Source organism: Hirundo rustica, chromosome 2 (assembly GCF_015227805.2).
Source record: "Hirundo rustica isolate bHirRus1 chromosome 2, bHirRus1.pri.v3, whole genome shotgun sequence".
In the NCBI taxonomy this organism is placed as follows: domain Eukaryota; kingdom Metazoa; phylum Chordata; class Aves; order Passeriformes; family Hirundinidae; genus Hirundo; species Hirundo rustica.
This window is the reverse complement of record NC_053451.1, coordinates 42823986-42851804: the sequence shown is the minus strand read 5'-3', so window position 1 is coordinate 42851804 and position 27819 is coordinate 42823986. Positions and strand designations below refer to the sequence as shown.

Below are 27819 nucleotides of genomic sequence, written 5' to 3'. Positions count from 1 at the left end.
CTAAAATGGCAGAAGGACTCTGTGGTCATTAGGACTGTATTCTACGGAAATGCAAGTAAGTCAGTGTTATGGCCTTGCGTGGAGAAAGGGCTCAACTACCTTTGTATCAGCAAAAAAGTGTGATGGTGAATTAAAAAAGAAATTAATCTTAGAACTGTGAAATTACATTAATTTATTTGTACATACGAGCGACGCTTATTTCAGTATGTGCCTCCACAGCACAGATACCCAGAAAAACTTTCTTCTGACTTTAAGAAAGATCATTCACATTCATAAGGAGTCAGAATGTCTTGCTGGCCTTTTTAGCAGCATGCTTTTAGCCAAAAATTCCGTAACAATCCAGCTGCTCTTTTCCCACTGAGGTAGAAGCAAGTCTAACAATTGCGTCCATTTGCACTGACATGAAACAACCTGACTCAAGCGGCCCTTCAAGAGGCATTAACTTCACCTAAACTTATTGCTATTAAGATTAAAGAAGAGATTAATCTTATTTTTCAAACAGTTCAGCGTAAATTAAAAGACATGGAAAATATCACAATGTGAGAACTGCAGTCTTCTAGACAATTCTTTATGAACCACACTAAACTAAGATTTTATTTCATGGAAAACTAACCAAATCAAACTCTTTTAGGTTTATCTAATTAGATATCACATGCCTTGCAAGAAAACCAAGCACAATTTGCTAATTTAACAAAATTGGCTTGTCCTCTACTTAGATGCAAGCACAATATTATAAATAATTTCATTAATACTTTTAAAATTCTTTCCAATGAAAGAAAATTTCAAGTTTGAGATGCTGCTTCCATGCAAAAATATCTAATCTCTAATATGGAATTAAATCTCATATCCCCAGAAATCTAGATCTGGAATTTCTCTATTCAGCTCATCCCATATTTGCAATTCGATTCATTGTCCTAGCAAAAAAGTTCGCAACCTCAAACTGTTTAGCAAAGCTGCAATTGATGGCTCCAGTGACTGATTGGCATATACTGGACCTCTGTGGATTGCAAATTATTTATTGAAAGTTGAATTTCATTTTTCTAAAAGACAAACAATCTGGAATACATGACTTAGAATGTGCATATAAAATATTCTGTATTTTTTTTAACTTCAGATTTGAATTTACTGAACATCTAATTTAGCCCCTATGGAGTCTGGAGTCATTGCTTCACTGATTAGTAGTTTTGAAGGGAAAAAAAGAGCAAACCACTAAAAAACTATGATTAGCATACAGGATGAAAAAGTCATAGAAATGGAAACAAAGATATTAATCAGCACTGGAAGCAGGAGAGTTCAAAAGCATGTCTGAATTCAGAATTACCTATAGCAGAACTCTAAATGCTTGTGTAATGGTTGTAAAAATCATCCTCTCTCACAAACTTTTCTTCATATTTGTAATAAGGCATAGATTCTTTGGTTACATTACGAGTCTCTTTTTCATGGTATACACCAGAATACAGGGTGCAGCATTGTTGTACACAACCCCAAATTCAATGAAGATCTATTTTTAACTGCAGGACAGAAGGTAATTATTTTTGTGCAAAGATCATTCTGTTCAGTATGTTTTCTTAAATTTAGATGGACCACTTTTATCTATGATTTCGAGAAAGAAGAGTGAGAGGTAATGGCACAAAACAGGATTTGTTTTGAAACAGAAGACAAAATATTTTAGATGGAGATCTACACATCTCCAGTTGTTAGGACAGTACAATGTTCTGTCATCAGATGTTAAAAGACTATTTGTAAAAAAGTAAATAGTTTACTTTTTTTCTTTGAGGTTTCCCCCTATGACTGATGCAAATGTAAGCCTAGGAAAATTGAAATGCTGCTTGGCTTGCATCTATCACTGAGGGAAAAAAATACAAAAAAAGAACTGTTAAAAGACAAATACTAAGTTGCATACAGGCAGCTTTAATTAAGAAAGATAAGAAGTGAAAACACTATGAATTATTTGTAAGTTAATTCCCTTTCTCAAACATTTTTTTGCACACACGTAGCTCCAAGACTACTAAGACTCAGACCTTTTCAGCCTGGCATTACACAAACACCAAGTGTTGTACAAACACTTGCACTACACAATAACAGCATAAGAATTTGTACCAATTCTCCTGACTTTATCTGTCCATCTGAGAATAAATGAATAATTTTTGTAAGAGAAAAAGCAGTATCATAATTTAAGCTTCAGCATAAATAAGTATGGAAACACATTTTCATATACTAAACACTCGTTTGCTAATAAACAACATTATTGTACAACTGCTTTCTGTTCCTAGCCTGGATAATTACTGAAGTGCAAGAACCACAGGCAAGGAGATGCAAAAAGGCATGTTTTAGGCTTTCCATTCAGAATTCCTTCAGTAAGGAAACGTCTTCCTTACAATTCCAACGAAGTGTCATAAAACGTCTGCTTAAACAGGGAAATACACGTTTCATTTACGTATGTGCACTTATTCCCATACTTCAAATTAAACAGGGTAAAAGCATAAGAATTTTGACAAGCTTTTTTTTTATACACAGTCTCATCTTGAATGTGAACTCTGTTTCACTGGACCCTCCTGCTTTGAACAGAAATTGTCCCAATATGCAGAATCCTCAGGTGTGACTGGAATACCAGATGCAACTAAATCTTCAAAAGTCAATACTGTAAATTGCGGCTGGTTAGGCTCCATGGAATGGACCTAAAGAAAACACATATTAGCATAACATGAATCAATAAATATCAATTTTCCTCCTGGAAAGTGCTCTGTCATGTTTAAACTATACATTGCTTACTGAAGAAAAAGAAAACATTTTACATTTGAGATGAATGTCACTTTCCCTCACTTGGGCTACGCAGTAGCTGTTAGAAACATGTAACAGACCACAAAGAAAAATCGAGTTTTTTGTTGAAACATAGTTCACAAAATGGATGGAACGAGCACTATAGAACACTGCAAGTATGACAGAATTACTGCCTAAGACCAGTAAAATAAAAAGACCACTATCATACTTAATCGTACTTAATTCTTCAGCAGATGAGTATTTGAGACAATTGTGCAAGGATTTATTCCACTAGGTCTGCCTGTTTCTACTCTTTTGAATACCAGTAGTCACTGACGTTTTGCATGCTTCTCTCAAACTCAAATGCTGCTTAAAAACTAAAGTGGTCATAATCAACCTGCAATTCCCCATGTTAAATCCAATTAAATGTGGACTGAGATATTAGAGATGGCAGTTTTGGTCATGGTCTCCATATTAGTTTCATCACTCCAAGAAAAAAAAGAAATCACATTTCAAAGAAGAAAAAGGTTTTGGTGTTTTTGGTTTTTTTCAGCATACGACTTGTGCAGCCTGCTGTATGCCATCTCCAAATGTAATTGCTTCCAGACAGCAGGGCAGATAGTACAGCTTGCAAGAATCAAACATAAGTATAGCTGATTCTTCTAAATGGGCATTTGCTCGAGCGACATATTCTTAATGTTTAATATTTCATAAAATTCAGTAGAGCTCCTTTGCAGTGGTGTTACTTGGTACATCAGACAAACTGACCAATTTTTGATGAGTCTGTCAGGGTGTCCTCGGGTAACTTTATGATGCCTGTATCCCCAATCGTCTGTTCTGTTTGTGCTGTATATTGAGTCCTGTGCCTTTAACACTGGTTCTAAGAGCAAGGAGAAGCGCGGAGTTTGTTTTGAGAAAACTGCCTGACTCCTCCACATTCTTCTGCGGACAGCGTGTTCGGCGGAGGCTTGGAGAGACGGCAGGACAGAGATCTTGTTTTGCTTTTAGTTAGTTTAAGCTAGCTAGGGCAGAGAAGTTCCAGGGACTGTTTTTTTTCCTTTTTCTTGGAACTGTTTAAACCTGCTCTGGACTGAAAACCCAGGGGAGCACTGGGGGCTGCACCTGCGGCCCACCGGGGCCTGGACCTCGGCATTTTCCAGCAGCGCCGGAGAGACTGGGACTGAGGAGACGCTGAGAGAGAGCCGAGCTACACCCACGGCAAGGACTTTCTCAATTTGCCATCTCACTTCAGAAGGAGAGGTTTTATTGTATCATATTATTCATTCTTTATACTTGTATGCACTTCATTTGTTTAGTAAAAGAGATTTTTCCACTTTTCTTCAAAGAGGGTTTTTACCGGACCAGTTGGAGGGAGGGGCCACTTGGGTTTGCTTCCCAGAGGGATCCTATACAGGGGTTTTCTCCCAAATTTGTCCCCAAACCAGGACACAGGGTCTCTCTGTGTGGCACTACAACCCTCTGGTGTATCAGCCACTCCTCCCAGTTCTGTGTCACCAGCAAACCTGCTGAGGGTACACTGCACCATCATCCAGTTCATTAATGAAGATGTTACACAGGACTGGACCCAGGACTGACCCCTGAGGTTCATCACTGGTAACTGGCCTCCAACCAGACTTTGCAGCACTATCACCACACCCTGGGCCCAAACATTAAGCCAGTTTCCAATATGCCTCATTGTCTGCTTACCCAGTACTCAGCATTTTTCTAGGAGGACCTTATGAGACAGTGACAGAGACAGAAGGTACTGGAATACAGGTAGAGACAATACAGGTAGACAATTACCCACTGCTCTAACCTCATCTACCAGACCAGTCACTTCATTTCAGAAATTTACCCAGTTGGTCGAGCATGACTTCTCTTGGCGACGCTATGCTGACTAGTCCTGATGATTTCTTTGTCCTTGCTGTGCCTGGAAATGGTGTTCAGAATTAGCTGTTCAGCCACCTTTCCAGCAATCATGGTGAAGCTGTCAGACCTGTAATTGCCTGGGTCCTCCTTCTTCCATGTTATTTTCCAGTCTTTGGCCACTTCTCTGTGCCCATGAGCAACTAATGATTATTGAGAGGGGCCTTGCAATGCTAGCTGTATCCCATAAATAGTCCCTGACTTACACCCATCCAGTTTGCTCAAGCATTCCCTGACCTAATCCTCTCCCTCCAGGGGCACAAGAGGCAACGCACAAAAACTCTTAGCTGTCAATGCAGACTGAAAGTGAAAAAGAATGAGCTGCCTCTCACTTTATGTCCCTGCACAAGTGACATGGTGTGGAGACACTTCCATCCTTCTGACATTTTGGAGATGAGGTAAAGCTGCTGGAATGGTGCCTAGAGCCATGCAAGTGACATTACAGATGCGTACCAAATAGGAAGCAAGCCTCCAAGCTAAGCAGTTGTTGGCACATGTAGCTTGAACTTTAGCACGTCCTTGTCGGAAGGAAGCGTGTCCTGACTGAATGCCTCACAACTATAGCAAGTGACAGAAGACACTTTATATCCTACACAGGATTTATAAAGAATTTTAAACTCAGACATCTCTTATTGAGACTAGCCTCAGATAAATGTCTAGCTCAAGGTTAAGAGCACAGATAAATGTTCTGTTTCCTCAAGCATATAGCAGTCACTAGCATTTTGACAAGACTCTTGACACTAGAGATTTTTAATTAGAGTACATTGACATAACAATTGGTCTTTCCTGGGAATTGTAGGTACATGCTGTCATTTTGTGAAGAAAGCTGAAGATAGATGTTCTGCAAGCAGGCCATAATGAATTACTCCTGTGATTGCAGAGAGGGAACAGACACAAACACTGACATCCTGAAACAACTGGGTAACATTTACACTCACGTTAAGCTAGAATGAACAACTTTTTCTTTCAATACACCTAGCAATAAAAAGAATCCTTTATATGGTTCTTTTACAAAGAGAGAAGGCAACCTTCATTTCCTCCATATTCCTGTAAGAAGGAGGCCTAAAAAGACACAATGCAACAGTACCTAAATTTTCACTTAATTTCCTTACTGGGAAGTGTCAGAATGCTCTCTTGTTCTGCTTAAAATGACTTTTTTTTATTGAACTGAGATAATGAAATTTAGGTCATCATAAATTTAGTCCATGGAAGTAAGCCTTTGAGACTCCTCTTGATTTAAATCGTAACCTTAGATATCATGATGATTTTTCCTATGATACGTTTAAAGTAAATGACTATAATGGTAAAGGTCAATACTTAAAAATCCTGGTTTCCTGTAGAATACTTAGGTAATTGTCTTTCAAAAAATGGCCACCTTCTTCTCACCTCAGACTTAGGGTTATCAGTATTCCTGTAAGAAGGATAATGTGCACCCCACCAGGAATTTAAGTATGTCCTGCCAAAAACAATGCAAATAATTTCTTAAAAAATATTTGTCCATTGGTTTATCACAGTAAATCCTAAAAGGGAGTTTAATACTTCTTTTTCTCAATCTATCCAATACTCTGCCCCCCTTTGCTATCCATGAACATAGACTTTATTACCATGATGGACAGTGTGTATTACCATTTTCCTGCTTTTTTCCATTCTTATGCTAATTTTCTTTTTTTTTTTCTAGCTCCTGGTAGAATCTTTGTGTCTAAATAAGAGAAAACAACTAACCAATTTTCTTGTAAGCAACTAGAACACCAGAGAAAGATCTGGCAATTTGTCACACTCTCATTTGCTGACTGTCTGGCTGTTTTGGTTACAACTTGCCAGACTGCCTGTCCCTTAAATTTGACTTTTATTGCTATTTTCACGAATGCGGTATTTTTTAAATTACACAGAAAATCATGAAAAGCTTTTAAGTAGCTTTTCTCTTTCTCTCAATAGAGACACCACATGGAATAAAGACTAACACTGCTGTTCTTCCCATCTGTTGGTTGTTGTTGCTTGTCTCAGGGGTTATCTTGTCATAATGGTGTTTGAGCGATGGATCTGCTCTGGGATACATGCACTGACAGTTCCCCACTAAAATAAACTGGGTGAGGTGTCACACAAGTTTAGCAGTCCAGATTGGTTCACTGTTTCCATTTTCCTCTGTGAATACCATCTTTCCCACAAGAGTAGTAGCAGGCTGTGACAAAAATCACTTAATCTTCTCTTGAATGAACACATTGAATACATGCATTACAGACTTGATATTATCTGTTGTTGTCCTCTGAAACTATTTCTCCTTCACAGACTTCTCCTGTGCAACAGAACTAGAAGAAACAATAGGTGCAAGAGAACTAGAAGAAACACTTCAGTAATACTGCTTGGTTCTGGTTAATTCTGTGCCTAAAACAAGCCTTCTTGGCCCTGTATACAAGATGACACACTTTTAACCACAGCCTAAGTTTATATTCAAGTGATCACCAAGACATGAATCTACTTCACAACTCCTTACATCAGAATCTTTCTGTACAAATCCCTCCTGTTTCCCAAGTGCCACTGCAACATGATGATGGTCATCCAAGCGGGTCTCCTAGGAAAGATGAAAGATGGCAATGTAAATGCATCTCCTTTACACTGTTTCTATACAGAGTATAGACTATATAAGTGTTTAGAGTATAGTTCAAAACAATAGCACAAGATGATTTAAAAGACTTTAAAATAATGACATTCAAAAAAGCAATAGTACTTCTTAGCAGTTTTGGAGAGCTCAGTGATGCAGGCACATAAAAATGTTCACAGGGCTGAGGACAGATTACTATAGGTTACTAATACCTTATCCATTTGTAAATATTTGTATTCAAGTTTGTGACCTGAGCATTCAGTCCCAAACCACATAACCCATTTTAGCTATCCTTTTCCAGTGAGATGAACTGTGAACCTCTAGAACATATTCTGAAAGACAATGCTGTCATTGTAAACTTAAATCAATGACTCTCTCCCTCTTGGCTTCAGACAGCATGTAAGAGCACAAGTTTAAATTCCTGACACAATCTGAGTACTGCTATGTGTAAATATGAATCAGCATTTTTAGACATATAACTATATATTTAATAATATAGTTTTTCCCTATTTAATAGTTTGGTTTGAAAATATTTTCTTCTAGAAAGACTAAAAATTTATCCTAAACAATTTCAGGAAAAAGAAACTCATAGACTTTTTTTGTTTCTGAATAAAACTTATTCTACATGCCAAGCCATAATTCCATTGACTCTTAAAAAAGATATATATCTAAGGGGAGAAAATAAAATTTCCCCTACTTCTTTATTTGAAAGTTTTCACATAATTTTTGCACACTTTCTAAAGTAGAAATCAAGAATAACAAGAATTTTACCTAGGAAAGTGATCCATTTTGATATTGCCATTAATCTGAAAATTAAAAAGTCATTGGGGTATTCTCCTGAGACATAAGACTGAATCTCCAGTTTTGGCTTCCTTGGGAAATATTCTAACTGCACTAAATTATATTGTAAAGAATGCACCATGATCTCCTCCAATTTCCTCTGACAGGTTGTTAGTTGCCTCATTTTTCTCCCCTTTTAATCTAAGCAAAATGTCTTTTAGAACAATCGTGAGTGTGCATCAGGCTTTTCTACAGTTCGTCTACCATAAAGAATTTTGAAAGGCTTCAGTTGCCAGGATACCATTTCTGTAATTCCAAAACAGCCCTGTATATATACATGTATATAAAAAGGTACCAAGCTGCTCAGCTCAAATCTACTCAGCCCGGCTCAGCCAAGGCATCAGCTGCTGCGGTCATGTGTAGCACCAGTACAACTGCAAAGCTGGGAGATGTTTCTGGCAAACGTGGGTGCCTTGGCTGAGAGGTGCTGCTGAGGAAATGGAATTGTGCTTTTACTTTGATCTCTTCAGCACCACTCACTTTCTTAAAACAAAAACCCATCAAGCTCATGTTGTTATACCTTTCTGCAAAGTACTAGTAAGAAAATGAGTACTTCAATTCTGTCTAGATTAAGAAAAAAAATTAATATGAGAAACACTAATAAACCTATAGCATAAGCGGTACTTTACATGACTGCAAGAGCTATAAATGTACTTCCTATGGGGTATTTTACTGGGTTTTCCGCTCCTTTACTAGGATACAAGACTGAAAGTAAGTCAAGCATAAAGAATGCTATCTCAGAGGTAACCACTTGTACTTGGTGTGCACATTTCTGTTAACTTCTCAAAAATAAGAAAGACAATGAATATTAGATAATCGATCAGGTGTTGCTAAATCATTTATATATTTCTGGGGTGGCAGTTTTGTGTTCTTCTACATGGAAAAAAATACTATATTCCCTTTTTATTGCCTGATTTTATGCCCTTCCTTTTTTTTTTTTTTTTTTTTGCATGTCCAAGAGGTCAAAGACAGATCAGAACAGAGGGCACAGTACAGCACATTCAGCGATGGTTTACACCTGTAATCAGAAGTCTGAAAACAGCTTTAAGCACAGAATTTTATTGTTGTGAAGTCAACTTATATTGCTTCTTGCTTGTTCAACAGATAGTATTTTACATATTGTTAGCAAAATAATGGTTTTTTCCAGCTCAAAGATGCATTTCTCAGGCAGTGACTGTTTAGATGGACCTTCCCTGCAGAGACCCTGCCCAAAGAACAGTGAATCAAAGAAGTTCCATTTAATTTATTTTGTGTATCCTCAGTGGCCACAAGAGAGTTTTCAGCATCTTACAATAAAACATAAACTATGCCCTTCACCTATCTTTGCTGTTTCAGAGCAATGTAAATCCAAATAAAATACAGAACGGAACATCTTTCCTGGCCTTTACTAGTGGCCAGCAAAAACCTTAAGCAATGGAATTAATAAAACATACTGAAACTATAAAAAACAGCAGGTCAGCTTGCTTCCCAGGAGATATTGCTATACCGGCTTATAAAATTAGTATCTTAAATGGAAATAGATGATTAAACAAAAAGAAGACAATCATATAGAATTGCTTCAGGTTAGAGAGTTTGTTTTTTTAAGATTCCTCTCTATAAACCAGAAAACATACAATGGACCAAAATTTTTTTTTGTCTGCACAGAACAAAAGCGTTACTAGAGCACACAGGGATTTACAATGATCTCATTTCAAAGACTCGGCAGAATGATGTGTCTGGAATTCAAATCATTATGAATTCACTCTACAACAGACAGCTTAAGACGAATCTGTACCTTCCCCGCCAGCAGAAGTGATTGATGAGTGAAAACAGTTGGATTAGCTAGTCTTAAAAATAAAAAATTCTATTCTTATTTATTCCTGACAACGCAACAGGATTAACTTCTCTTACTGAGGGTGAAAGATGCCAACTCCAGTTGCACACCAGCAATTACTAAATATGTTTCAAATTGACCCAGGTAATCTCTTTTTGAAATTCATGTTCTGGAAGTAATCTGTTTACATATAAACAAACCAAGCAAGTATTTGTTGTGAAAAAATGCAAAGTTATTAGTGCAACAGCAGGCTTGCCAGGTGATTCTTAATCCCAAAGCAAAGTTTAGGATAAATCATGTGTTTCCTATATAAAATAATTGTATCCAAAGTTGAGGTAGGTACAAAACCAGAAATTAACGCCTTACATCTCATTTAAGATTGTTCTTTAATACTGATTCCAGTAAGTGCTAACCAGTTATTCTTCCTGATCAGTTGTACACAACTGGGACCAATAAGGAAAGGGTCATGAATACATTTAGAATTTTGCAAATCACTAACTAGGAATTTATTTTTCATAATCTCAATAGAATGGCTTACATTGGAAGGGACCTCAAAGACCATCTCATTCCAAGCTCCCCACCTTGGACAGAGACACCTTCCACTAGACCAGGTTGCACAGAGTCCTATCCAATCCAGCCTTACGCACTTCCATGGACAGGACATCCAGAAGTTCTCTGGGAAATCTGTTCCTGTGCCAGCGTAGTTCCAGTGCCAATGTATCTTTCCATATATAAGATCTGCTACAAATGTATCTATCTTATAAACGTCTATTGATCTCTTTAAATGATAGAACTTGTCATAACTGTTTTCAATTGACCTCTTTTGCTTTTACTGGAATTGACCACTACTTCACTCTTGTCCTAACAGGAGGGAGCTCATACATAGTAGGCAGCTCATACCACGCAGCCTCCTCATTGGCAGGGCAATATGAGAAACTGGAGTCCTTGACTTTGTTTCAGTGTGTTATCAGCACTACTCTCATTCTAAATTCAAAACACAGCACTATGCCAGCTACTAAGAAGAAAATTAACTGTACCAGAGAGGAAACTAAGATAATTGTCCAAGTTTATTTTCTTCAAAGGAAGTTAACGGAGCATACAGAATTATCCATAATAATAATAATCATCACCATCATCATAATGACTGCATCGTAAATCAACACCCTGAAAAAATACTGTCATCATTCTTCACTGGGCTAGCTGTCTTTTAGCTATTACTAAACAAAGTCACCTTTTCAAAATGAGGAAAGCGTGTACTGTCTATATGAAAAAAGCATATTGAACGCATACACACCCTAAAATTAAACTGATGCTCTTAAACAATGCTTTTTTTCCTCCAGCTCCTTCCAAAACAGCTGAAGGGAATCTGCATAGAAATCTCTAGAGTAATATATCTAGAAAACAAGACCCTAAAGCTAAATCCTTCCGTCAAAATCAAACAAGAAGAGGCTGTTTCTGACCGACTGCCTTCCATTCAAGCCAAAAAATCCGGGGAGTGAACAAGGGCAAAGCTACTTTGAGCAAAACTAAACCCTTGGTAAAAGGACCACAAACAGTCAACTATATAACAAAGTAGTTAATTTGTTATTTACAATGAAGTAAGAGAAGCCTTTTTGCACTATTCACAGAAAATTCTACCTCAAATTTGAATTGGCTTTGCTCTGACTGTGAACAGTTACAGGGTGCCTAAATACTGTCAACTTGGATTTGTTCTGATTCATTAGTATTTGTCTTGACCTTTTAGTCATGACAAGTATAAGGTGGTGGATCTTTTCCTGGTCTTTATGAATTTGAAATTATCTTTTTCATATTACATGGTACCTTCTGAAGGAGATTTTAGAATATTTTGTCTAACTTAAATGGATAAAATCCCCTTTATTTCTCCCTTCCAGTTTTAGTAAATTAGGTTCTCTCTAAAACTGAAATGAATCAATCAAAACTACGTGATAATTGAATTTTAAACAGTCTATCTCTCTTTGATAATTTCCTTTCACTAAGATATAGGCAGTTCTAAAATGTAGAAGTGAGGTCATTATATTTTTTCATTTGATAGAAAAAGCTCCCTCACACAACACAGGCAAAACAGGGAAACCAGGGAAAAGACAGTATCAGTAATATGTAGTCTTACAGGTGACTTAATGTCTGCTCTTGGGTGACTCTTTCGGATTTCTCAAAATTAGTATTTTCAACTAAAAAGTTATTTCAGAAATCTGATGAGACAAAGAAAGAAAATGGACACAAAATTAAAAGAAACTTGGGAAGAGACAAAAAAGTAAAGCAATGCTTAATTTTAGACTCTCTGGAGATTGGTCACTGAAAAACATTTTATTTATTTAATTTTAATGAATGTTGATATTGGAATGAAATTATACCCCAACTGAGCTTGTATTTAAAGGAAACATGATATTAAGCCCTTTCTTTGAAATACAAGAATCTGCCTCACTATAATGCTGCACTCTTGGGAAATAGGGGGACAAGGGTGGAAGCTGAGACATTCCTCCGACAAAAACTGCATGAATATTCTAGCAGTTATTTTACTTAGTAATAAGGAATTATTAGAAAGCATTTAAGTATTATAGGGAGCTATCTGCATCCTCATCTTCAGGTTATTTCTGTCAATCAACCACAGGCACATCAAAGATCAAATTAGGAGTTCCAGAATTCAATGAAGACAATGAAGCCCTTGGCCATGGCACACTGCAGTAACACAGAAAGCGTTCTGGTAAAAGACATATCACAGGCTTTCCCAATCACTTCCTTTGCCAGTGTAATTCCAGCTAGTGAATTTCGTAACATAAGGATACTGCTATACTATACAGGAATCAAGAAGGAGGACTGATCTAGTATGCATAGACTGGTAACACAAAACCAAAATAGGAATAGATGCTGAATGAAGGAATGAACTGTGAAGAAGTATACTCTGAAGTTAAACATTACTGGAACATTCATTCTTCCATTCCACATGCACAGGGTATATGTAGTTTGTATACTAAAGAAAATAAACATACAGCAGAGATTTGTCATTTAGACAGCTCTATTGGAACAGCTGTCTTCAACAATACAGGTATTTTCAAAATGCAAATATGTATTCAAAACTGAATAATCTTACTGAAAAGTGCACTTGACAGTGCACTTCCCCTACATATCCTTTAAACTACATGAGATGATACTGATAATTTCTTACCAAATCTGAAAGGACAGATATCTTAGTGATAAGCCTCAATAACTTTGAAGAATGAAAACAAAAGCCCAAACCCCAAAACTCAGTTAAGAGTATTGAGATCAACAATTCTAGACCTACTGATGAAGAACTTCAAAATCTTCGACCTGTTCAAGAAATCAGGTCTAAATATATTTCTATGAACTTCCTGCATACCTTAGAATGACCTTTCCAGACTGCAGGAAATATATTCCAGGCACAGGAAAAAATACAGAGACATTATAATGAATCCATCTATGGGGTGTCCTGGCAACCATAGAAAAAAAACCAAAACCAAACAAACACTTTAAAATACTGCACATTTATCTCCTGGGTTTTGATTAATATAAGCTCAATGGGGTTATACAGAATAAAGATGTGAAGTTGCAATTAAAAACAAAGAATCAAACATACAATGCAACCATAAGGAGCTGAGACTTCTTATCTCTAGTGAAAAAATGTTCTTTACCTCAAATGTCCACTCCTCTTCTTTTTCTCCATCCAGAAGCATTTTTGTCTCCTTATACACCTTCCCTATTTCCAGTTGCAATGGAGACACATTAAATTCGATTCTCTGCAAGTTAAAGCCAATTCCAACTCCAACGGCCTTTAAGAAGCTTTCTTTTAAGGCCTAAAAGACACAAAACATCTATTTATTTATACTGGCTGTCAGCTGGTTTTTAAACTGCTACTTACTGTTCTATACTCATTACTTCTGAGCACACATTGCAGACAAAATAAATTTAAGACTTATACTACTGTAAATATGAGGATAGACTGATGAAATTATCAAGAGAAAAAGTTATCAGCATAGTTTATACCCAGACTAACCTGCTGCATTAAAATAAACATGGAACTGAAATTACCCAGTGGCACATACAGATATGAATGCTTTACCTTGTTCTGGCTATGTGTTTAAAACTACTAATAAATCCCATTGTAAATGTCAGCTGAGAACCATGGTTCTCAAAGTTATTCCGATATTAAAATGATCACTGAAATATAAAGTCCAAGAATATCTTCACATGAAATGGTATTAGGCAGCACCAGGGGAATTTAGACTGGACAACGGGAGAAACTTCTTCATCAAATGGCTTTTCAAGCACAGGAACAAACTGCCCAGGGAAGTAGTTGAGTCACCCTGAAATTCTTAAAAATATGGGTAGAGGAGGTGCTTAGGGACATAGCTTAGGGGTTGGTTTGATGATCTCAGATGTCCTTTCCAAAGGAAAATATGTCCTAAGTCATTCTATGATTCTATGCCACCACAAAAAGATTACATTTTTACTATAATGAAAATAATAAATTATATCAGAAAATAATGTGAACATTTGCAGACTTTAAATAGGAAATGAAGTATTACCCAGTGCCGATAAAACATATCCAGCTGCATCCATTCATTACTCATAGACTTGATTACATCCCACTCCGTTTCAGTAAACTGTCGCTTCATTATGTGAAAGAAATTTGGAATTGAGCTACTACCTATAAATCAGACAGAGATATTTACAGAAATTTTAACAGAGTAATAATAATAAGCAAATGAATTACCTCACATTATTGCTCTAGAAAAAAACTTACAAGAAAAAAAAATTTATGAACCAACTCTTCTCCACGATTCAAATTTATACAGCCTCAAAGCAGCGAGCTGATGATTGCCCAGGATGCAGGATTTCCAGCATTCTCTAAAAGGCAAAGTATTTAACCAATGATGATTTTATATAAACATAAAAAAAATATATTCAGCTACAAAAGTAGCATATACAGTCTCTGGCATCTGATCGTTTGATCTAGTAACGTTTTACAAATCAGCATGCTGTTTGTCAAAATTTATCAAGCTGTTCTGCCTCCCACCCTTGGATGCTGGGATACAAAGAAACACTTTTTAAGCACTTCTAGAAGCAGTCTTCCAAACTTATCACACAAATATTAAGCTATTTGGATTGGATTTCCTGTGGAAAAAAAATGGGGGTAAAGAGATGCCAAAAATAACAGTAAGAAATATACCAATGGGAAAAAAAAAATCCTCCAAAAAACCCAGCCTCAAATTACCAAACCTCCAAATCCTTACATTGAATTTAAGCTTCCTCTAGAAATAATCACAGCTGTGTGGCAATGCAGCAGCTCTTTGGGGGCTATACCACCTTCCCCCACTAGCCTAAAATTACCTTGTAGAAGACACTACAGTGTGTGGTTCTATAGATCAATGGTATTTCTATAGTACATTGAAATCTATGGACCTTTCTACAAGCCTGGCTACCCTATGTTAATCAGTATCCCATCCAATGCAAGCATCCAACTGGGCTTACAGGTGGCTAAAGAGACAATGGCAGAAAACAATCTATTTTCTTTAGTAGGGATAATAAAAATATGGATAGAGACAATTCTCCATATTGAGACAATTTCTTTGATAGGTTCCTTAATGCTCTTACTAAAAACAAAACATCAGTCATATTTAATCCAAAACATTTTCCCCCTCCCAATGCCACATTACTTTGAAGAATCCATTCACTAAGTAATTGCTTAAGATGCAGATTCTAACTGTAGCAGTAATAACTGACCAGAACAAACCAACCAAACCAACACATTCAGGTTTTCTCACAATTTCCAAACCATTCTGCAAAGTGTTATCTGACATACAAATCCCACAAGACATGGCAGTGACATTTCAGAGATGACCTCAATTGCATTCTAAAGCCAACATCTTAAGACAGAATTTTGTTGAGAGTTGCAGGACTAAGCTAATGGAATGATCCAGAACAGTCCAAGGATGAGACTAACTTCCCTCTGGAGAAAATAACAGCAGAAGAAAAGAGCAACCACAATGCTTTGACGAATTACCAAGGCAAATTCTATATCCATCCACTTACACAATTCAACTTCCCTGAAACAATAAAAAATAAGAAAAAATACTGTTGAACTTGGAGAAAGGCTTTTTTTTTTTTTTTTACCTTTCTGTTTGCATGACCCATTTTACAATCAAATAACTACAAATAACTACATTAATACCTGCTCTAAACAATCAATTTTTCCTCCTTTCTCGCTTTTTTTGAATATTTAAGATAACAGTGGTGAGGCTCCAGCCTGTTCTTGTGATTCAAACTACAAAACATTCCAGAATGTCCTGGTGTGCCCTTCCTCTGCTATTACTTTTAGAGAGTTCTCCTCCTTTCAACAACCCAGGACTACCAGAGAAAACCACCCAAGACTATTCACACTACACTACCTTCAGCATGTAGAGGCATATAAAGGCTCCTGCATTGTCAGTCCTGCCATCCCAACTTTATTACATGTGGTGAAAACACTGGATGCTTAAACCATTTAGTACAACAAGAGCATATCAAAACCATATGCTACTGCTTTCTTCCTCACTGTTCACCCCTTTTCTTGTCCTAGGTTTCTTCAACTGCTCAGCTACCTTTTCAACACCCATATTCAAATTTACACAAATTTACACTTTCCCTTCCACTCCCACCGTCTGTCACATTCCTCCCCTAAAAAGCTCAGGCACCACTTTGTCCTTAAGTGCACTCCCTCGCTGTTTCCTTAAGGCACTACAGTTGCTTTTCTCTGAGGAACAGATCATAGGACTTAGAATTACTATTCTCCACAAGTTACTTGCAGTATCACAGCCTGCCTAATCCATTTCTCCACATTTGCTTCAGTATTAGGGAAAGACAGATTCATAAACCATGGGGAAAAATGTAGGTTGAAAAGGACCTTTGGAGACCACCTGGCCCAACCTTCTGTTGAAAACCAGAGCCTCATGTTGGGTTACCCAGGGCCCTGTCAAGTCGAGTATTTCACCTCTTCTCTGGGGAACCTAGTCCAGTATTCTGCTGTTCTCATGGTGAAGACTTGTTCTATAGAGACAGAACTGCCCCTGGAGCAACCTGAGCCTGCTGCCTTTTGCTCTGTTCTCATGCAACCTCATGAAGACAACTATGTACATCCTCTCTGCAGAGACATTTCAGGGAGGATGTGATTAGATTCCCCTCCTCAGAACTTTCAACTCTTCAGGTTCAACAAACCCAGCTCCATCAGCATTTCTACATAGGTCAAGTTCTTTAACTCTCTAATCACCTTGGTTACCCTTTGCTAAACCCCTTTCAATTTTCCCATGTCTCTCATGATATAGGATATATGAAGAGGACAAAACTAGAAGCAGCAGAAAGTTTCTGTCTAAATGCTGGTTTTTTGCTTTTAGTTTGATTAAAAAAAAAAAAAAAATCCCCAAGTGTACTTGCAACAATTTATAAAAAACTTGATTCAAAAGAACCGAAACAAGCAATTAATTACTTTGTTTTAAATTTGCATTTCTAAAGTAACTCCCTCTTGTCAACTTGTTTCAAAAATAAACTTACTTCTTAATTAAGCGTTTCTTACTTGCCTATGTCAGGAAATAGAGCTGTTCAAAATAACAAACTAACTCCTTTTAATGCTGAGCATTAATTACATTGCCCTCTCTGATTTTAAAATACATTCCTTGTTAATAAACTTTTAAGTAAAGTAAACATGCTATATGCAGCTAAGTGTACATGTTCATATGTGTGCATGTATCCTCATTTTGGATTTTTTGCACGAGCTATTTACATTAATACGTAATGCCATGTTTTCCACTTCAATGACAACTAGTGTTTTGTTAATTTTTTTTAAACACTAAGCAAAATATCTGCTTTGCATTTCCCTGTAGAACAGTAATGCCACAGACCAGATATAAAAAGACTGATTTTAAAGAGGCAGGAGTGAAGAATAAGAAAACAGACTATATTCTCTAGTCCTGTTTGCAAATGCACTGTAGAACTAGTACATAAATACAGTGTAATTTCCCCCCATTTTTCTACCTGCTAAAGAATCCCAACGAGCTGTATTTGTAGGAAGATAAAGGCAATCAGAATTACGACCCATGTAAACTATGATGCTATTAATAGTGAAAATTACTACCTATATGACTAACACAGAAATCTTCATACATTTTTTTACATTTTTACAAACATCAGGTTCATCATAAATCAGCTTTGGTAATACAGTGCACAATTCACAAAGGCATGGTACAAACTTGTACCAAAAATTATTAAAACCACGCCATGCATTCTCAGAAACAGTAAGAAGAGTAGATGACTGACCATCTACACTTCAGGTTTTACAAATTTACAGTCTTCAACTTGGTTTGGTCAGATACAAACAAACTAGCTTATAAAGCTACTACTACTGCCAGCTTATTGATCAACTATTCTCCTGAAAAAAAATACAACAAACAAACAAAACCAAACCCAAACAAACACTCAAAACAAAGATACAAAACAAAGCCCAGAATGCAAACAGCATCCTCACCAACTTGAAATGCATAAAAGAAACAAGTCAGTGATCAAGAACTAATACTTAATCAATACAACCAGTTCCCTGTCAGATAGAAAACAGGTAAAGTGGCAGTGTGACATGTCATACATAGCAAAATGAACAACTGAAGCATGAACAGCTCAATCTGCCTAATAAAAATAACTATAACACATTGACCAACTGTATTGGATGAATGTTTCAAGTCCTGGACTCTTGGGCCGACCATACTTTCGGTGTAGGACCGTATCTGATCACATTTTACCATCTCTAAAGGAAACCAAAGTAACCTGATACATAAAAAAAATTTCTGCAACAGATGCCCAAGGCCTAATTGTTTATTAATACCAACTAACCCTTGCACAGATGTTTAGAAACAACACAAGGCAAATAATTAGTGAGACAAATGACTAACTTACAAGAACCAGATAAAACATTAACAATGCATGTTTTTTCAATCTACTAGCTCACACAGCTTTAGTGTGAATTGCAAATTGGATTTACATTCTCTGACCTCCACACTTCCTGTCAGTATCCTGCAATTCTCCCAATTATATGTATGTTAAACATCCATTCTCAGTACATTAATATTGATGTGTTTTATCTTGGCACACTCCAGAGAAGCACTAACTCTAAAATGCCTGAAAATTTGACATTGTCTCCTACGAATTATTCAACATTTTCCAGATTGTAAAAATGGAAAAATAAAGAGACTGAAATAATTTGATAATGTTTGATATTTTCTCTGCAGAGAGCATCATTAAGTCTCTGCAATATTAAAGAAACTGCTGAGGTTTCAATTGCATTAGTGTGGTTGGATCTAACGGCAGTGATGAACATTAAACAAGCTGCCTTGATAGTCAATGCAAAACAAAAGGAAGTAAAGAATCATAATGGCTTAGATAGCTCTACCTCTAAATCTTGACTGGAAACACAAGCAGCTTTGATACGCTCTGACTTAGGCAAAGAAACCTGAAATACAATTAAAAGCTGTTAACAGGATACCTCATATCTGACCAATTTGAAGACAAGTAGCACAGTGTCTGCAACAGATTCATGCTTTTTGTCATTTATTCTGAAAATTAAAATGAATTCCAGATCCTCTCAAACTTTGTTCACACTCCAGAATATTTTTACATGTTCTTTCCATGCCAAACACTCAGCTGGAACATACACTTGCTACTGAAGAGCTTGCAGTCAAAGACCTGGCTGCAAGGTCATGGTTTTAGCTTGCTTCTCAGTGGAGAAAATAAAAGCACTTAAAATACAAAGGGTCTTAATCACTACGATGACTCGAGGACCTCAAATTCTTTGAGAAAAATGTACTTACAACTAAACAGTGATAGCAAATAAGAAAATGAACAATAACAAAATAAGAAGTTTCTTGTGTTTGTCTTGTACCTTTTACTTGCTTAAGATCTTTCCAAGAAGTTATATGACCACAGCTAGCAGAGCTCTATGCAGCCATAATATTTCAGCAAAAACAAAATTTACCCCGCAAAAATGACACTTTAATCAGTTTTTCATTATAGAAAATACATCAAATAGTTGCAGCAATCATTGCATTGCCAGAACAGCAGGAATTCTACTTCCTATCAATACTTAGGAAGTTACACTGCATCACACTAAAACATAACCCCCAAAATCTAAATAAACATAAAAATATACTTTCCTTTATAAAGCAAGTCATGAGGACACAACTACAGATGGGAAAAAAATGTCCAGATGGTGTTTGACCATCTATAGCCTTACACTACATAGTACTACCAAGCCACCAGATCTCTGAAATGTTTTATTACATTTTATGAAGTAATATGCTAGAAGGCCTTTCTATACATTCAGAATATTGACAGAAATCTTTGGCAATTAATCCTTTGCTTTAAAATTAACATTTTAAAGAAAAACTGTAACTTAATATCATCTACTAGTCCAAAAGCACAAACAAGCAAAACCCTACACTTACTTGCCCAAGAAAACAGACAAACAACAAAAAAAAGGAGATTTAATCACAATAGCAGATCTCCCCTTCACATTTTATCATGCAGGAAAAGTTAGGTATTTAGTGACAGTGTAATTAGAGGGAATGCAGGCCCATCTTTAAGAAGCTAACACCACTGCAGAACCTGGGGTTGCATTGGAATCCAGTTGGTACTTGGTATATAAAACACTATATTGGATAACAGGGGTTGGGGGGGGGTGGTAGCCAATTCTCACTACCTAAGTCATCCTCATCTTCCACATGAATTTCACTACATGCTTCACATTTTCTAACACCTCCTTGATCTGACTAATGCAATTTTTTCCTGGGAAGCTCTGTGACCTTGGAAAGCACAAGCTGATTCAAACTGAGCTGGTTTCCCTGAAAGAGTTTGATGAGAGTTGTCTCCTCTAAATTTGGTGTGGAAATGGTCCTCAATACTGAGACACACGCTCTGGGTCTATGTCCTCCAACCTCACGATATCCCATGCAGTAAATGAACCCAATGAACAACAGAGTTGCTTTCTAATGGCAGAAGTCAGGACACTGCACAGAAGCCTGTCCCAGAACATGAATTGCACAGTAGAATGCAGTAAAAATATCCCTTATTTTCACACTTAAAACTTCCCCACCTCTGTATGGTCTGTACACCATTCTTCCCTCTTCTCTCCCTTCGTAATGAAATCCAAAATCCCCACATGATTTTAAATTTGGTAATCAATCTCTCCTACACAAGGACATTCTTTAAAAACAAATGAACAAAAATCCAAAAACCTAAAGCCTTATAAAGCCATTTGTTTGGCTTCCCAGCAGTTGGAAGACTGTTTGTCCCACTCGACAGCTAAATCCAGCATGTTTTGCTTTGTTTGGTCTTCCCACAGGGAAGAGACAGCAGTCAGCTAGTCATTGGCATGCTGCTCCCCCACATCCTTCCCCTTAACATCACACAAAACAAATTTTGCCACTGTAGGAGCTGTCTTTTATCCAGCCAAAATATCCAAGGAAAGATGCAAGTGAAAGATAAATATGCTACAACATGGCAAAAGCAGATGAAAAAGCAGAGGCCCGCAGATGAAAAACTGATGAACTTCAACGGTCTATTCACCTGTACCTACTCTTGTAGATATCATCTCCAAGTGTTTGTTTTTCTTTTATTAAATCTGTTTTTACTGAGAAAGAAAAAAGGAAGATATACAGGCTTAATACAGAACCCAACAAGTCTGATGAACAAACAGGATAACTATGCAGGGCAAGTAATATTTTTTTTATACACTACAAAATTGGATTTTCCATCAAAATACAACACAGCACATAATAGCTATGAAGGCATAGAATTACCAGAACCAACCCAATAAATGGCAAGAAAACAGCTATCTATGGAAGTAGTAAATGTCTCCTGGCCCTGCTTTCCTGAAAACCTGACATAACATAAGCAACCTGCCATCTTTAGTGAGGAAATATAAAAATATATTTGTTGAAAATCAGAATTTCTCTTAGAAAGGAAAGACATCAGTGAAATGCAGCTGAGGATGTGGGGTTTAACTTTTTTTTTTTTTAACTGGGGAGAGTTGTGAAATATTTAAGATAAGCTTCTACCACTTTGTAAGTCAGTCTAAAAAAATCTGCAAGTCTATCTCTAAAAGACTGTCTCACAGCCTTGAAACCAGTAAGGGCTCCAGACTTTAATACACAGTTCGCACAGTCAATATCCAAATAAGCTTCTGACAACGAAAATAAAGTCAGCTTCTGTGTTCCAGCTCTTGCAAAAAATACATGTATCTGTAAAGCTGAAGCTATTGGAAATGGGCAGTGCTAGCAAGAACCTCCTCAAAGGCAATTTTTTAATACCTACATAGTAATTACTTAACCTTAGTCCTTGGATCGGATTTTTCTGCTACATTTTCTTAATCTGGAAAGCCAAAGCTAACTGTCATTAGTGCAGGCTGAGAAGCACTTTTAGTTTTGTTAAAAAAAAAAAAAAAAATTGGTTCTGTTTAGCTGCTCATTGTGACTGTGTAACTTAATTTCCCAAAACACCAATTAAGTAATAAATTGTGATTATTGTGAATTCCGTGTGCAGAATGAAAAACAACCCCACAACACCAAAACAACCTGACAAGCAATCTTCTAGTTACTCTTTGTTCCATCTTTGTTCCAGCTCTTATTTTTAATAAAAGCTCCTAGTTTAGGATTTTTCTTTTCTTTATCACTAGTTTATCCCTAATTTTAAACATATATTCCCCACATCCTAATTTTATAGTTCTGCATTTTGCTATCAGTTTATATTTTAATCCAAATGGTTTTACATTTTTCTATTAAAGAAATAGTCATAAAGGATTAAGAGTGCTTCTTTGGAAAATAAAGAAATTTTCCTTTAAAGCTGAGATTTAATCACAATATCAACTTTCTTTCACAGCTTATCAAGCATTGGTGCTTTATCAATTACAGAACTGTGTAATTCCAGGTTAAAACTGTGTTAGAAATGTGAATAAAACAAAGCAATGAAATTGCTATATATTAGATATTCTTTAAGAATATGTTTAGGATGGCTGTTTCTACCCCGTTGCAAATAGAACAAGAACAAAAAAATATCTCCCTGTAAGTGCATAGCATCACTGTGATTCTTTAGCTCAACAAGGATATCAGCTGTTTTAACATCCTTCACATCTAAAAATGATGTGCTTACATATGTATTTATAAATGATGACTTCTTTCATCTGTAAGAAGTAACATTTACATCAAACCTTTTGTTGATTTCTTCATTCCAAGCAGTGCATCTACACATCTAAAGCTGTAATTAATTAATAATTTGGTGATTGTCTCTAGCAGTAAAAGATTAGATGCTGATTTCTGCTATGAGATTTACTGAAATACAACAATAAACAGAAACAGTGACAACTTTGTTTAAAATAAAGGTAAATCACCTTAAGGACAAAAGCACTCTAAAGAACAATCTAATTTGGAATTTGTTTCTAGATCAGGAAATTCTTATTTAAAACCTGGAATGTAGCAATTAAATAAGCACTCCAAGTTCACAAAAACTGAACATGTCTGCTAGCTAAAAGACATGCCAAATATCTTAACTATGTGTGCCTAACTCAATTAGGCTTATGAATACACCAAAATTAACAGCACAAAGTTTAAAACTGTCTGGAGAGAGGGCTTTCCTCCATTAGCTAGACTGAAGTACAGTATTTAGCTTCTTCATGTGGGACTTATATACACATGTGACCTGTCACTGATTTGAAAATCTCCACCATCACCTCATCTATCATTACCTCACCTCCGTATCATAATAATGAGAATAAAAAGAGAAAAATGAGTCAAGTTCTTTTTATATTTCCTTGCCTCAGTGAAAACCAGTTTCAAATAATTAGGTGTTTGCACATAATAGCCTAGTTTCCTAAAAAAGCATTTATTGGAGTATTTTTAGATCAAATTACTTTTTCTGTGAAATTCACATGCAGAAAACTTACCCTTTTGTGTCTTTTAACAAGCAAGTCTAGCATAAACCCCAAATATTTAGGAGAAAAGCTAATTCTACTGCATGTCAAATATTTAGTTCTGGTATGAAATTGAGATTGGAGACGTCTGGATCAAAGTAAATATAGTGGGATAGGTAAGAAAGATTGCAGGCTGATTTTCAAAGATATGGAATGAACTGTTAATTTATTTATCTTTGCAAATCCATCTAAGCTAAAAATTGCATCAGTGAAAAGAAATTCACTTACACAGCAGGAAAGCTCTTGAGCCATATAATATCTAAACTTTTTTCAAATGCTCAAGGCAATCTTTATTAAGCTATAATTATTTCCTAAGTCTCTGAAAACGTTCTACTTTAGAGAGTTTAAGTGGCTGGTCAATCAACATCCCACACACCACTCACACCAAGTTGACATTTGTTGCAGAACTTCTTTAATGTAAGTTAAAAAATCAAATGCAAGCTCACATTTTTCTACAGGAGTTAACAGTACTGCGACAATCCTTCTCATTTCTTTTTTGAAAGGCTTAAAATAAATCCATATGCATTACCTCTCTGGCCAAATAATGTCCAGACACTTCCACTAACAAATTTACAGGACAGTGTGCATTTTTCCAAATGACTCAAGAGTTCATCTTATGCTGATCGGAAGAGAAGAAAAATAATCATTGATCTCAGTAATTCTTCAAAACCAATTAAACTGAAAGACTGATTTAAATCTACAATAACCTGTCAGATAACCAAAAGGCAGCAACACACAATACCTAAAGAGGCTATCTTCCTTTTCTACCATCACTACAGTATTTACTTCAATATCTGAAGAGAGGAAAAAATGTGATAAACTTTTGCACACCTGTGGAACTTTTGTAGAACTGCAACTGTTTGCAGTGGTAAGAATAGCTCCTAGAGTGGCCTGTCTTCACCTTTGAAGAAGGCTATGTCTTGTAGTAGTTTCATTTCTCAGATTTTAATGATGAAGCACAAGTAATATGGAAAGAGGCAGCTTCTTACGGATTAAGAAGTGACATAAAATGCTTACGCGCACCAGGACTCCTTGTTACATAGTAGCACACAAACAGCAGACTTCTCAAAATTTTCAGCTGCTCTTGTACATCTGCACTGCAGATTTTGCATGCTTGTTGGTTGAACAATAAAGGAATATAAAAGGTATAATACTAGAGACCTCAATCAAGATGCTGTTCACAAGATGAAGTACTTTGCATTTAAACAAGTGCTTGAAGAAAACAAACCTACTGAAATGTACTTTGCTCATAGGGAACTTTTTGTCCTTGTATCTGTTCCAAGGAAAGAGATTTATAGTGGATCCACCTTCAGAAATATAATGTACTTAACAAGTGCAGAACAAGAGCACCACTCAGTGGAACTATCAGAGAAAATAATACTGGTAAAATCAGTATTGCCTATTCATAGCCCGGCTACCAAAAAATGTTGCAGGTGATTCTATTAAGACAAAAACATTCCTCAGAAAAATTTTAGGTGAAAAGATGGCCAGCTTTAAACTATAGTCTCTGTAATATGAAGTTCTATCCTTAATATTACTTAATTACTGGCTCTGCTTCCCACATACAATTATTACATTTCTATTAGTATCTTATTTCTTTTCCAAAAATATAAATTATAATTACAAAAAGGAAGACATGGGTCATTGTTTAGTTCTTGGAATCACCAGCATCTCCAAAAAACCACCATTTTTCTCTCTCTGAGTAAAAACACTGAAGCCTGTCTTGTATCAGATCTCAAAGTATTACTTAGTCTTTAGACTTCAGAAATAAAGTTTAACATGCTTCATAAAACTTGTCAGCTGGACATTGACAACATGCCTTTAAAATGCCAGCTACATTTATAGCTGCTTAAAATACCAGCAGAGGATATAAGATATCAGAATGAGATAACAGAATTCCAGTCAATTGTAAATCCCAGTATGTTTCTCCTTTAACCCAGTCATGCATCCACAAATACATGTACACTAAATGCTCTCCATAAAAGTGTACTTAAAAATACAATCCTAATTTTGATCCTGAAGTTCACTAATCCATAGCATCGTTTCATACAAATAAATAGGCCAATAACTAAATTTTGTAAAGTCTTTTCCCAAGACTCATGTCCCTCCTCACGATCCCCTCTCACTGAGGATTGCTGGAAATTCACAGAGAATCTGCCTTGTCAGTTAGCTGACACATAAAATGTCCATACTTGTGGGACCACTGAGTAATACAGTCTATGAAGTTCGCATGGGGATGGATCCTATTGTCCCTATTTGGAAAGATGTCCCTGCTTCTGCCTCACAGACAGCAAATCTATAATTAAAGTATCTGCAGATGCTGGTACAGCCCATATGATAGAAGGATTCATGACCTCATTTACCCAGGGTTCTGCTCCTCTAAATGAGAAACATATCCCTATCTGACCTACAATGCACCCCAAAATAAGCAACGAGTTTATAGGAGTGTATTTAACAGCTAGGAATCCCAAATACACAAAACATTCATACACTCTCTTCTAATGACACTAAATTTCTAGGACATAGATTGGTTCTTTGGGAAATGGGAAAATGTTCAGTTCTCAAACACAAAGCAGAATCTGCTTTTGTCACCATGATGCATTACCTGGTAAATCAGTCTTCATAATATCAATGCCAACTTGAAGCTCAGGCTCAGCTGCAAGGACTGCATAATCTCCTTGATGAGAGACATTGAAGTTGTAATTTGAATTGCTACCGAGTAAGTTATTGGCCAGGAAAGGTTTTCCTTTTGATGTCCTTTGCAAGTGTACTTCATTCCAAGGTATGCACAGCTCTTCTGAAATTAATTTCCGCATCAGCAGGCGACCAGCCTATGAAATAAAATGGAAGTAATTCATACAGAACTACTGTTCTATGTGGTTGCTAGAAAACCTCCTGCCTAAAAAATGTTGGTTTATTACTGTTGATATCAAGTCGTGTATTTTAACCAAATAATTTAAATGCCTCCCTTTTATAAAAGCAAGCAAAAGAGTTCATCAAATACATTATCACTATTAGCACAGTCAACACAAGAAAATAAGCAGTCCTGGCCTAGACAAATTACAGTAGCTCCTTTCTCTACTTTATTTACGATACTTTATGGCACAAATAAATGCTTTTAAACCACCCTGAACAGTAAAAATATCTCAATAGCCTCCCATTCAGTACATCCATTCACTACCTAGATGCTAAATCAAACACTCAACAGCCAAAAGTGATGAGTAACTCCTTCCAGACTAATTAGCAGGTGTGTATTACTGTATTATTAGGCGAGATTTAAAACCTGAATCATGTGAAACAATTTTATCTTCCTACTCTGATGGTTACACTGATGGTCTTACGTACAGTGTCCCAGGGCACGCTGATTTTGTCTCCTGACTTGGTATCACGACTTAGAAGTTGTGAAGTCATTCAGAGTTAACTACTGACAGCAGTTTGCCGTCCCTCTTTGCTCCTCAGTGAGGCACCTCTTCATACTTTCATAGAAGGCTTATCCTTTAGCTGTACATCCCTGAAATACCCTTGCGGGGAATGTCTTCCTACGACAAATCAGGAATTTGGGCAACGCTGACTGCGCAGCGAGACAACCGCGCCCCCGCTCCCCATGTACCAAGGCGGCTTTGGCATCGCGAGCAAAGACAAACTGGCCGATGCGCTCCTTCTCCTCGGGCTGCACCAGCTGCGCGGCCAGCAGCCACTGCCGGCGGCGGGGCCGCCATGCGCCGCAGGGAAAGGCCCAGCGCACGCTGCCCATGGCCCGGCCGCGCTGCCGGCACCTTCCCGCGGGCCGCCCGCGCCGCCGGGACCCGCCCCTCGGGCCCGGCGGGAGCCTATCGGCGGGCGGGAAGCGGCAGGGCCCCGCCC

General features: G+C 36.9%; 1 protein-coding gene across 2 annotated transcripts; it reads right to left on the bottom strand.

Annotated features, from left to right (window-relative positions):
* Positions 1 to 553: 553 nt before the first annotated feature.
* Positions 554 to 27709, bottom strand: AASDHPPT (aminoadipate-semialdehyde dehydrogenase-phosphopantetheinyl transferase). 2 transcript variants are annotated; one of them, XM_040057027.2, is made up of 6 exons: positions 27566 to 27709; positions 26561 to 26786; positions 14501 to 14622; positions 13607 to 13768; positions 7178 to 7255; positions 554 to 2678 (listed from the first exon to the last, which is right to left on the bottom strand). In XM_040057027.2, exons 1-6 carry the CDS (start codon positions 27707 to 27709, stop codon positions 2520 to 2522), a joined length of 891 nt encoding a protein of 296 aa, XP_039912961.1. In that variant the 3' UTR covers positions 554 to 2519. The 2 variants fall into 2 exon arrangements, with proteins under 2 accessions (XP_039912961.1, XP_039912962.1); XM_040057028.2 differs by lacking the exon at positions 27566 to 27709 and adding an exon at positions 27301 to 27553.
* Between the last annotated feature and the right edge of the window lie 110 nt (positions 27710 to 27819).